Here is a 12,955-nt window from a genome sequence, read left to right on the forward strand (position 1 = left end):
AGTGTTTTTAAGTTTTTGAAAACTATTAACAACTCTAGATAAATGGTGTACATACATTAATAAAAGGCTATTAAACAAGTGTAATTTTTTGTTTTCGTTTTTTTGATCATTGTAATTTTGTAGAAAAATTAATTAGTGTTTTGAAACACATACAAAATATTATACACAAATTAAGAATATTTGATATATCTCCTCAAGAGTATTGTGTCTTTAAAGATCCTGGTAAGAATTAAAAGGCTTAAAAGCTCACTAAACATATTATTCTGTCAAAATTAACAAGGGAAGGGTTAGGCTAGCGTATATTTTGTATTGCACACCCTATAAGCAAGCAGTTTGATTACAAAGTACATTCGAATAGCTCAACATTAATTATACGTAAAAGTTAGCATTTGTTAGTTCAAGAGAGCTACATGTCAGTTTAATATATAAAGCTGAGGTTTACAACGAGTTTTGTCTTGTATTTTAAGCAGGACATGGCATGGTACTAAACAGATATCTTGAGTGGAACTTAAGCTTTACATACTTTACACGTAGCTTGCTAGAAAGTTCTGTGAGATTTTTTCTACGCGCTCAAAATCATCTCTCTCAAATACAGTGCGCTGCTAGCTCGATGATATGATAGTTGTATGCTTGCTTTGAGCTATACACTGAGTGCTTCATACATAACTGCGCTTATTTTACTGCTGTGTTTATTGACTTTTCCATTTCTATATTTTGCCTTGTTATTATGTAACACAAGCTACTTGTTCTGACTCTGTTTCACGAAATGTATGTTGTTTATATTTTTTGGGTTTAGGTTTAATTTATAAAATTTAGTAATAGTGCATAGTATTTATACTATAAGCATAATAATGGATTTGTTTAGTTCTGCTTTAAACTTTTAGGTTGCATGTTATCGTATCACAGAAGCTAGTTATTGCGTGGTTGAGTATTGATTTTTATTATCTGGAAATTAATTTCTACAATATGTAAGAAATTTTGGATTAGGTTCATTATGCAATATTAAAAGGTTTTTTTAACCAATACAAGAATAACAAACAATAAAAAGCATTGTTTAGTTTTGTTTCAAAGTTCAAACATTGCATTTAGAAATTCTTTAAACAAAATTTTAAATCATGTGTTTATTTTACTAGATGTTACTTTGTTGAATTTTTCTTAAAATAGAGCTAGTTTTTGTCTTGATTTTTATTAATATATGAAGACTATACAGTTTTTAATGGAATTGTGGTTAAAACTTGAAATAAAATTCAAAAATTAATCTGCAAGCTCAAATTCGATTAAAAGTGAAACAGACTTTTTTAAAAACTATTAACCATAATTTTTTTTTTCTGATAGCAATCTTTTGATAACTTTTTATGTTATTTTATATGTAACATATTAATTTAAGAAGCTCAGTACACTCAAGTTTTTACAATGAGTTTTTGTTATTTTTTTAATATGTAAATACTCATTATTGAAGTAGTGCTAAGACCATAACTGTCCTTTTTGTAATTTTTTATATTTAATTTAATAAACATTTTACAGAACTGATAATAGAAGCACTAACCTGCTACGATCACAATTTTTTTATTAATTTATATTTTATAATAATTAATTAAATATTCAACAGAACTCATAATAGAAGCACTAACCTGCTACGATCACAATGGACCATTTTGCGAATTCATATTTTTCTTTCTGATGTATTTCATGGACCAAGATGTAGATGGTTGGGACAAAATACACATTGAAAATACGGATAAAGGTGAAAATATTTATTAATAAGTAATGATATAAATACTGTGTTTGTTTTTTAATTAAATTAGAATATCGAAAATACAGATAAAGGTAAATATGTATATTAAAAAAAAATAACATTATTATATTTGTTTTAGCTAATTTAGAATATCGAAAATACGGATAAAGGTGAAAATATTTATTAAAAAGTATTATTTTGTGTTTTTTAATTAAATTAGACTATCGAAAATGCTAATAAAGGTATTAAATTTTTAGTTTAAAAATAGAAATATTTAAAATGATGGTAATGGTAGAAAAAATATTATAAAATATACATTTAAAGTTGTTTAATAGTAAATTAAAATAGTATGTTATGTTTGAAATTTTTATTGTGTTAAATGAATTCCAAAAGACATAGGCATATTAGGAAGATGCTTGTTAAAAATTAAAAGTATAGATTGTTTTGTTCTTGATGTTTAGTAATTTGTATTGATTTACAGACATAGGTGTATTAGAAGGAGAAATGTTCACAAATGAAAACATGATTATTTTATATAATTATTAAGTTAATATTGATAATATTTACAACAGACATAGGATTATTAGAAGGACAAATGAAAACATGATTATTTTATATAATTATTAAATTATTGATAATATTTACAACAGACATAGGGATATTAGAAGGAGAACTATTAACAAATGGAAACATGATTATTTTATATAATTAGTAAATTAATATTGATGTTCTTTATAACAGACATAGGTGTATTAAAAGGAGAAATGTTTACAAATGAAAACTTGATTGTTTTATATAATTAGTAAATTAATATTGATCTTTACAACAGACATTGGGGTATTAGAAGGAGAAATGTTCACAAATGAAAACATGATTGTTTTATATAATTAGTAAATTAATATTGGTAACATATACAACAGACATTGGAATATTAGAAGGAGAGATGTTCACAAATGAAAACATGATTATTTTATATAATTAATAAATTAATATTTATATTTATGACAGACATTGAAGTATTAGAAGGAGAACTGTCCACCAATGAAAACTGATTATTTTATATAATTAGTAAATTAATATTGATAATATTAACAACAGACATAGGTGTGTTAGAAGGGGAAATGTTCACAAATGAAAACATGATCAGCTTGTCAACACTGGCAGCTACTTGGTGCAAGACTTATCAGGGAGTTTCATGGAACGAACTAGAACTAGATTCTCACACAGTTTCTGAGGTAATTGTTTATTATTTGTATAAAACTTTGAGTATATAAAATATATTGCAATCATTTAGAACCAGATTCAATACTATATTTGAAGTCAAACTGTTTTATTCGAATATATTCGATTTAAAACGTTTTTTTATTCGAATGAGTTAGAACATGATATATGTAATGTTTATAAGGCAGATTTTGTATATTTTACATATTTTGATGTTAGAATATGTTAGAGTCATTTAGAACCAGATTCACATACTATATTTGAAGATGATTTATTTTATTCGAATATATTGTAATTTAAATGCTTTTTTTTTTGGAATGAGTTAAAACTTGATTCCATAATGTACCTTGAGCAAGTTTTGTACATATTACATATATAGAGATTTACATATTATAATCATATAAAGAATTACCAATAACAATAAACAATTAAATCAATATTAAATATTACATATTTTAAGATTGTATATACTGTCTTCGTTCAGAAGAATTACCAATAAAAACAAATAATTCAAAAATTATTATATATTACATATATTGAGATTATACATATTATAATCATTCTCAGAGTTAAAATAATAACTGACAATTAAATAAATATTGTATATTACAGATATTGAGGTTTAACATATTATAATCATTCAAAACAATTAAACATAAAAACAAACAATTGAATATTTATTGTATATTACAGATTTTGAGGTTATACATTCTCTCATCATTCCGAAGAATAACGAACAATAACAAGCAATGGAAAAACAACCACTTGGGACAGTGGACTTTTTGTGATCACTCATGCATGAAAATGATGGTGGAAAATCCGCATATCGTTGATAAATTGGACAAATCATCTATATATGATCTTGATATTTGTAAGTTTATTTAATTTACTATATAAGTATAATTATCTTTCGCCCTTAAAAGAATCATTAAATTTAAATCTCTGATGAAAATTTCAGTGTTTCATATTTATATAACTTAAGTATATTTATTTATTTTTACAGCGGAAAGAATAATAATACTCAATGTACTGAAATATAATAAAATATAACAACGTTTTATACATCTTAATTATTTTTTAATTTTTAACAGCTGAAAGAATAATAATACTCAAAGCACTGAAATATGATAAAATATAAGAACGTTTTATACATCCTAATTATTTATTTATTTTTACAGCTAAAAGAATAATAATACTCTAAAGCACTAAAATATAATAAAATATAAGAAAGTTTTATACATCCTAATTGTTTTTTAATTTTTACAGCTGAAAGAATAATAATACTCAAAGCACTTATGCACGAATTCTTATCATACTACGAACCGAGACAGAACATACAAAATGGTTTCGACAAAAGTAATGCCGCCAAGAACGAACTTAGACAAGCTGATTTCGCCGAGAAGAGAAGAATAAAGGAGTCTATTTCCAACAGGTATATTATATAAAAGTTGCCAAAAAACTTGGAAGACTGGAAAAAGCTGGAGTTTGAGAAATTTTGAAAAAACCTGGTGTATTAAGCTAGTAGTTAAATTTGGTTGATCAGTAGGTTATTTCAAATTGAAATGATTTAATTTTAACTAAATGAAAAATATTTTGGCTTAAACGTGATGTTACATTTATGTTGGGTTGTATTTAAAGTAATGGTGTTTATCTTATATGAGAAAAGTTATCTATGATTTCATGGTTTTGCTAAGCTAATAATGATTGTTAATTTGCAGTCTTATCTGTTAAATTTTTACTATTTAAGATAGAAATACCACTTTTTAAATATATGTGTAATTTCCCCTGGTACAATTTTTTTACTTTTTGTGATAATTTTTTTAAAATAAATATATAATTTCCCATAGTGTTTATTATTTGTGATAGAAAACTATTATATAAATATATAATTTCCCATAGTGTTTACTATTTGTAATAAAAACACCACTTTTTTAATAAATGTATAATTTCCCCTCAAGGTACAAACTGATAGGGGAGCGAAGAGCCGCCAGGAGAGATTTGAAAATAAAAGAAATAACAGAAGATCAAGCTAAATTGAACGGGCAAAATATTGATGGTCAAGTTAACGGGTTAGTGTCAATTCGTATTTAAAATATTTAATACTTTTATTAAACAAGCTAAATTGAGCGGGCAAAATATTGATGAACGGGCAAAAAAAAAATTTTAACGCAGCTTTTTTTGGCTGATTTTATTTTTCAAATTAGTCTAAAATGTTGATAACCTCAGAATATTTAGAAAGATGAAAGTAGTATTTGACTACCATATACGCAGATAAAGATTATTTTTTCTATTTATTGATAGTAAATATTTCAACAGAAGTTTTTCGAATGGTCATGAAAGAATTACGGATGAAGAATTTGAACAACAACTAAAAGTTTGTTTTTATTATTTTTTAAAATAAGTATGTTTACTTGGCGTTTTTTTTTAGTTATTTAGTTCATCAAAATAGCTGATTAAGGTAGTAATTTTAAAAAGTGTTTTATTGCCGTGGTAGAACATTTTTCAAAGCATAAATTTGTTTCAAGTTATATTCATTTTTAACAAAGTGATAGAATTTGAGCAAATTTTAACTTCAATCTTACTACTATTTTATTTAACTTCGACGACTTATTTGAAAAATTCTACTAATTTTAAAAACCATACCTAACATTTTTTTTAATAGCAAGAACTAATTAAACATAAATTACTAAAACTGTTGAACACACTAACAATCTGCTTCATAAAAAAAGTATAATTATTCCAAGATAAACTGAATTAAATACAAAGTTAAATTAAAAATCTTCAGCACATTACCAAGCTTTATTATAAAATTGTATTATTATTCTAGGAAGAACTAATATATATATATATTGAACATGTTATAACATTTTATATAAAAAATTTATCTGTATTTAAGGAAGAACTAAATACATATTGAACATGTTATATAATTTGTATATAAAAAATATCAGGAAGAACTGGAGAAGTTTGATGAAGAAGAACTTGAGAGAAAAGAAGAATGGGAAGAGAATATGTCGGCTCTACAGGAAACAATAAACAGCAACTCATCTCACTACAGAACTAAAATGCTAGGGGAAGACAGGTTAGAATTATGATAATAAATATTAATTCATTTTGTAATACAACTAAATTTGGGGAAGATAGGTTATAATTATAGGTTATAAGACAGGTTAGATTTAAAATAATAAATTGAATAATTATTCATTACGTTATAGAGTTGGGTAAGAATAGGTGAGATAATTTAGTTTGTTTAATTAATAGATAGTTTAAGTGTATGCATTATTTTGTCTTATTAAACAATTTTTTATAAAGATCATAAAATAAATCAAGGTAAGCGACACTTCGTAAAGTATTTGTATCAATGCTTATTTTCTACTCCACATATTTTGATTATTAATATAATAGTTTCTTAGTTTTATTTAAATACTAATAAATTAAATTCTACTCAGTATAATACCTACAGGTAGAGCAAAAAATATATATATGGCCTAACCAACAAATTTTAAAATATTTTTAAAAATGCAATAAAATCTATTCTACCCAACAGATTCTACCGAAGATACTGGTCTCTTGGTTGGTGCAACTCGGTTTTAATTGAAGAATTTCAGGATGAAACCTTGGATGGATTGCTAAAACCTGAAAATAAAGACCTCAAGATACCTGAAAACCAGGGAAAAACCCAAAAGTTAGCAGTTTGTTTAAGCTTAGATTAGTAACTTAGTAATACAAGCTTGGAATTTTAAATGTCAGAAACTGAATTTGTTAGTATTTGTATTAATATTCCTATTTTCAAAAAAGAAATCATTATTTTTTAGATTAAGTTTTAATCAGGATATCAAATTAAATATTAACTAATTAATTTTTTGAAGATTTCCCAAATTAGCTAACTTACTATCAAAACTAAATTATTAACTTAAATAAAGATTACTTTATATTTGGTTACTTCTTAGGTGGTACAAATTAGATACAGAAGAGGAAATTGCAAACTTGCTATCAAGTCTGAGTGTGAGGGGATACAGGGAAATGAAGTTGAAAAGAAACATCGAACATTTGTTAGATGAAATACACAACAGAATTGAGATGCACCGGCAAAAATTGAAAATTAACACTGATGAGGTTGGTTAATATTTTTCCTTTTAAAAAGTTTCTTGGTTTAAATTTCTCGAAAGATTTTTATAAAGTTAAAATTTTAATGTTTCTCAACAATAAGCTTCCTGTCTATGTCTGATTTTAATTTTTAATTTTAAAAAGTTTGAAACTTTTAACATAACTTTTATTACTAGAACTTGATAGTAAGTAAACAATACAGATAAGAATTAAGGGTTTAGTTGTTTTATTTATAAGTCATACTCGAGCTTTTTTTGCCAATACGCTTATATCCACAATGGCAACTATGGCGTAAAGTAGAAAAAATTTTTTATGCTCTTGTATTTAGGTGTTATAAAGTAATAATTATTTTGCTCCTTACCCAGGTGTGGAAGTAGTTCTAAATATTCCTTGAATCAAAGTATAAAACATTATTTTTTTTATTGATTTCCAAGGTATGGAAACCACGCGTAAGCAATAAGATATATGTAAATAGTTATATATTAAAATTATAAACAATTAATTTACTTCTACCCAGGTGTGGAAACCACGCGAAGACTCGATATACGAGAAGCCGGAATCCAAATGCTCGTTGCTGGAATATTTCACCGAACATCTGCTAACCATGGAGGAGAAAATATACAGTGGCTCGCTAGGTGTCCCCCTTGTCAGTAACAGGAAAAAATGGCGGGAAACATTGGAGGAGGGAGTAGAAGGGGCGGGAAAATACAGTACCGTTGATGAGACTAGTGTGCCCAAGCCTGGTTAGTTTTAATTATATTTGATTAGTTATACATGTTTTATTTGGTGAATTCCGAAACCTCGTGGGTGGAATATTAAATTTATATATTAATTAAACTTAGTTGTTTTGATAAAACGGGTGTTCCTGAGTGTTAGTTTATCGTATTGTAGTTGAAATTTCTCGATATTTGCTATTTGATCTGTGATGTATTTAATAATTTAAAACTTGGATTATAAACTTTCTGTAAAATGTTATATTCTCTAATCATTTTCTTTATTCACAGCTGAAACGATGTCACATGTATATAGTTTTTTGTTTAACGTTTTAAAAAACTTCAATTAACTTAAATAATTTCTAATCAATCTGCTCTTAAGTAGTTTTGTTATATATATTTAATGTTAACAATATTTTTTATACAGCTGAAACAATGTCTCACTTCAAATTTTGTGGTCCTCACGTCAAAAATTTCGTTCCGAGTGAAATTAAAATTGGTTGGTATTTTTATATGTACTTATAGTTTCATTGTATTATATTTATAAATTTCTTTGAAATAAAACAATTGTTTCAAGTAATGGCTGTAGATTATTAAAACTGAAAATCATATATAATCTTGTATCTATGTTAATACCTGTTGATATTTAAAAGCCTTGATAAAGAAATTAAATTTATTCATTGAATTTGATGTTGATTTTTTTTCAGATCCAGAAGAGTGCATTTCTCCTAACATTGTCAAAGATTTATCCAGATCACTACTGGCGGTTGAACGAGGTATTTCAAGGAAATTCATTCAACTACCGTTTGGTAAGTTATAATTATTAGCTCAGTGTTTATGAAATATTATAATTATTCAAACCTCAATAATATAAACAATATTAATATAAATAATTATAATTGTCAGCTAAGTGTTTTAGAAATATCAGTAAAATAGTTTCAACAACTGGTTGTTTTAAATTTATAAAAGTTACATTAAGAGTTCGTAATTTAGATTTATTTTCATCAAAAGCTTTCTTGACATAAGTATTTGAAATCACCAATATCACTGGCGATAGCTATATATTGTAAGGATAGTTGTGAGTACAACCATAAAAAACAAATTAATATCTTTATCTTAACAAACCTACAATAACTCTACAAGTTTTAGTTATAAATTAGTAACTTTTTATGAAATGATCTTTGTAGGCGTTCCCGAATCTGTGAGCACGCGACAAAATTACGAAGATAACTCATCGAAAGAAATGCAAGCGCAGAGGAGATTGTTAAGATGGGAAGCATCTTTATTGGAATGCACATCTGTATCACAAGTTAGTTTTATTATTAGTAATTATTTTGTATTATATACATAACATTATCTTATATAACTCATATATAACAGATTGTTAATAACTTACCGAAGCAATATAATTACTATCACATATTTTTATTTATTTTTAAGGTTTTCCTACATTGCAACCAATACAACTACATTTATTTACTAGCATATACTGTTGTTATCTATTTATTCTTTGAGAATTCCAACTTTGCATCTAACTTAACAAATCAAAATATTTATTATCAAATACTATTAAATGTTTTATCACAGGTCTTCCTGCATTGCAACCAACTTTACAAATCGATATATTGGAGCAAATCTTCCACAAACGCGAGATGTAAGATCTGCAAAAGAAGAGGAGACGCAGATAAGATGCTCTTGTGTGACGGTTGCGATAGAGGGTTCCATATGTACTGTTTGAAACCTGCTTTGAAGGTTGGTTTTATGTGTTAAATTTTACAAAGTGAGCGATATCGTCCCCTGGGGGCGATTTTAGTAAGTTGGGGGCACAAATTAGTAAAAGGGCAAAGGTGGGCGATTTAAAAATTTTGGGCAGTTTGGGCGTCAAATGGGGCGAAAAAAGGTCTTATGTGTATTAGTAAGTAATTTTGAAACTTTCACTAGATATTCTTGAGTTGCAAATGAAGACCAAAAAAAAGAATCTCAGGTGTTTTAAATGTAGTTTTTTTTTAATAGTCTTGTTGGAGGGGGCAATAGCTTTTTAAATTTCTTCAAAGTGGGTAATTTGAAAAAAAGTTTGGGAAACCCTGGTCTAATTGATTTATCAAATAAATTAAAATCTTTTATGATCTTAATGTGTATTTACTATGTGGTTGAAACTAAGTTAATTTTTTGATTTTATGAGGAATTCTATTAAAAAAAGCCAGGAAATTGTTATCAGCTCGATTTGTGGCAACCATGTATAAGATTTCATATGTACTGTCTCAAGCTAGCTCTTAAGGTTTGCCTAATTCAATAATGCCCCTTAATAATGCGTGAATAGTTAAAATTTGATTGTTGATTTCATATGTTTTAAGACCCGCATCAAATTTTTGCAGAACATTAATAGTTTTAATTTTTTGGTGCGTGTTTAAATATCTGACATAGCCATATACTAATTGGTTATATCCATCTGTACATTGTATATGTTTTGCTTAATGCTACTATTTAGTGTATTGTACAATGTATTTGTTTGAACTTTGCTGTTCATTATACTGCCCATTTATTTTTTCTTAGTTTAATTTTTTTAACTTTAATGAATCCTAGTTATTGTAATTAAACTTATAATCCTACATTGGGTCAACTTTTTTGTAAAAAATAAGCAATTAAATTTGTCGTTTTATTGAAATTCATTAGTTTTCTAGCTGTGCAAAACACACCCATACAAAAGTTGTATGTTTAGTTTAAAAATCAACACTGCTTAAAATGTTGTGAGAATGTAAATGATTCATTGATTTACAGTGTGTATGTTGTAGCTCGAACTGTTTTACGAATTTTTTATATGCAAATTAAAAATAAAATGCCCTACAGCAGCGAAAAGATACAATTCAATTCAAATTTTCCAGTCATGTGATTTTCCAGTCAGATATAAATTGCGCCAAAATACTTGAAAGTATCTGTTCAAAGCTACAACTTACAAAATATTTCAGCTTGTGTGCATAGCTCTCTGCTTCTACCTAGTGGATTGTGTTTAGCAGCTTGAATATTTGAGCAGAGTGTTACAAAAGATTGTGTAATAGTTGCTATACAACTTTAAATTTTTTTAAACTGCTTGCACGTTTAAATAATTGCTAAAACATTTCCCAAGTTTAGGTATCTATAATAATTCTGGTTTGGTACCATGGAATTATACTCATGAGTTTAGATTACTTGCAAAAAGTTTTCCTACACTTAAATTTCCAACTCTAACTTTCCAGAAATTTAAACTTTTTGGTTTTTGTTAAATAAGTTACTTAAACAATTAAAACCCTATTTTTATAGAAATAAACTTTAAGTACTAGCTGTTTATATATAAGATGATGATAATAAAATTAGAATTTAGTTCTGTTTTTAATCTCAATTTTTTTTATCAAACTTTATGAGAAAAATAGAATATTTCCTGTTTGATTCTTTATTGAAAAGTATAGTCATACTTTTAAAAGATATAATTATCAAATACTATTGCTCTAATTTGCATTTAAATTAGTTTAATTTTAGTAAATCAGTACTTTACATTTTAAAGAGAATTTAAGTCAATAATAAACTAGTAGGCTCAATGTATAGAATGGCCAGATCCAATATTTACAAATATGACGATTTGTTTATAAGTTGTGAAATAATTTTAATGTGTAATAGTTTCAAAGAATGTTTTCTTATTTTTATATTCATTCATGATTCCCTAAAATCTACATTTTTATACATCTCAAAGCCAATATTATTCAAAGTGTTACAGTTTGTGTAACCTAACAGTTCTTTTGTGAAGACATATTTTTTTCTAATTGTTATCATTGATTTTAAATACTTCTTTTTATTATCGCCCGCTTGGCAGAAGTTTAAGAAAAAATTGCCTCTCTGTGATAGCTATCGATTTTTACTAGTTAGGTACCCTTTTACTTTTTCCTTCTCAAACTATACATTATGATAGCAAAAATCCCTCACTTTGAGGAAACCTTGATCTGAATAAAAATAAAGTTGAACTATAATTTTTCAAGGAAAAAAAAGTTTTTAAGTTTCAAAAAGTTTTTTAGAAACAAGAACAGAATCTAAACTCTAAGAAAACTATTCTTTATACTCCCTCTTTTGTGTGTTTAAAAGTTAAACCTGAATGACTAAACCAACCTATACAATTAACTTTATATATGACATACCTTTAGCTCGACTTTCAAAAGATTTTTTTTTCTTAAGTAAATCTTATACTAGCAAGGTAGGTTTTTCATCTTATTGAAAGTAGAGTTGATTTAAATGTCTTAAACATAGTACTGTAGCTTTTTAATATGCAGTTAGTTTTAAGATCTTTTTATTAAGATTTGTGTTCACAAGCAGTTTTGTAACAAAATAAACCTTGACTTAACCATATCACCTAACTTTTTAAAAAGCTAGTCTTTACTAACATTAAGAAATGTACTATAACTCTTTATTGAACTTTTGTATCAATTAATTATACATTGCTTAGTTTATCATTAAAAACTGGTAATTAGAATAAAACCTGTTAACCTATTTAGTTAAAAAATCAAAAAGATCCAAACAATTTAAAAGTATGCAAAATAATTTTGTTTGTTTTAAAATCAAGCTAGTACTTTTTGACTATTTGGTTTTTAGTAGGTCGAAGTTGTACAAGCTATCTGTAAACAGCATCAGAAAATAAATTAAAATATCAACAGATCTGTCTTTTTTCAATATCATAAAGTTTTCAATAAATTATGTAAGGAAAATTCTATCAGAAAATATTAGTAATTGATAATATAAATTTTTTGGTGTATTTAGGCTCATGTGTGCAAAGTTTTAAGTTTGCAATTTAAATTAGCTCTGAATTGTTTTTAAGTCCAAAGTTCAAAACATAAGCCCTTATTTACATTATTGTACATTTTTATCTTTGGAGTTATTTAAAACGCGTAAGCCTAATCCAGTTCATAACACTTCAATTAAAAATTTTGATTGAACTTTTTTTTGCGCCAAAATACTTCACTGTTTAACACAGAGCTCTTTATAAGCTTGACCATGAAATTGATCTTTAGCTCCTATGTGCGGATGAAATACAGGAATATTTTATATGCTTTTGTTCTAAAACAAACAATTAAAGTTCTCAACTTCAAGTTTTAGGAGATTTGTACTTTTTTGAGGTATAAGTTTAAACAAGATGAAATATATATACAGTTACAGTTTT

The 12,955-nt window shown here is 26.2% G+C and overlaps 1 protein-coding gene across 2 annotated transcripts in view; it reads left to right on the plus strand.

Annotated features, from left to right (window-relative positions):
- The window catches only part of LOC145831393 (bromodomain adjacent to zinc finger domain protein 1A-like), a 35,017-nt gene that overhangs the window by 13,147 nt on the left and 8,915 nt on the right, over nucleotides 1-12,955 (plus strand). Inside the window, exons 12-25 of one of the 2 annotated variants that reach the window (XM_082938646.1) lie at nucleotides 1,610-1,744; nucleotides 2,834-2,970; nucleotides 3,650-3,827; nucleotides 4,223-4,388; nucleotides 4,915-5,025; nucleotides 5,273-5,330; nucleotides 5,908-6,038; nucleotides 6,504-6,641; nucleotides 6,907-7,072; nucleotides 7,581-7,806; nucleotides 8,204-8,275; nucleotides 8,484-8,585; nucleotides 8,964-9,085; nucleotides 9,364-9,528. In XM_082938646.1, the coding sequence (XP_082794772.1) occupies nucleotides 1,610-1,744; nucleotides 2,834-2,970; nucleotides 3,650-3,827; nucleotides 4,223-4,388; nucleotides 4,915-5,025; nucleotides 5,273-5,330; nucleotides 5,908-6,038; nucleotides 6,504-6,641; nucleotides 6,907-7,072; nucleotides 7,581-7,806; nucleotides 8,204-8,275; nucleotides 8,484-8,585; nucleotides 8,964-9,085; nucleotides 9,364-9,528 (1,907 nt within the window). The remainder of the gene's footprint in view (nucleotides 1-1,609; nucleotides 1,745-2,833; nucleotides 2,971-3,649; nucleotides 3,828-4,222; nucleotides 4,389-4,914; nucleotides 5,026-5,272; nucleotides 5,331-5,907; nucleotides 6,039-6,503; nucleotides 6,642-6,906; nucleotides 7,073-7,580; nucleotides 7,807-8,203; nucleotides 8,276-8,483; nucleotides 8,586-8,963; nucleotides 9,086-9,363; nucleotides 9,529-12,955) is intronic. The other variant, XM_082938647.1, reaches the window with a different exon arrangement.

This window comes from Thalia democratica, chromosome 3, assembly GCF_965202585.1.
Source record: "Thalia democratica chromosome 3, ktThaDemo2.hap1.1, whole genome shotgun sequence".
Classification (NCBI taxonomy): domain Eukaryota; kingdom Metazoa; phylum Chordata; class Thaliacea; order Salpida; family Salpidae; genus Thalia; species Thalia democratica.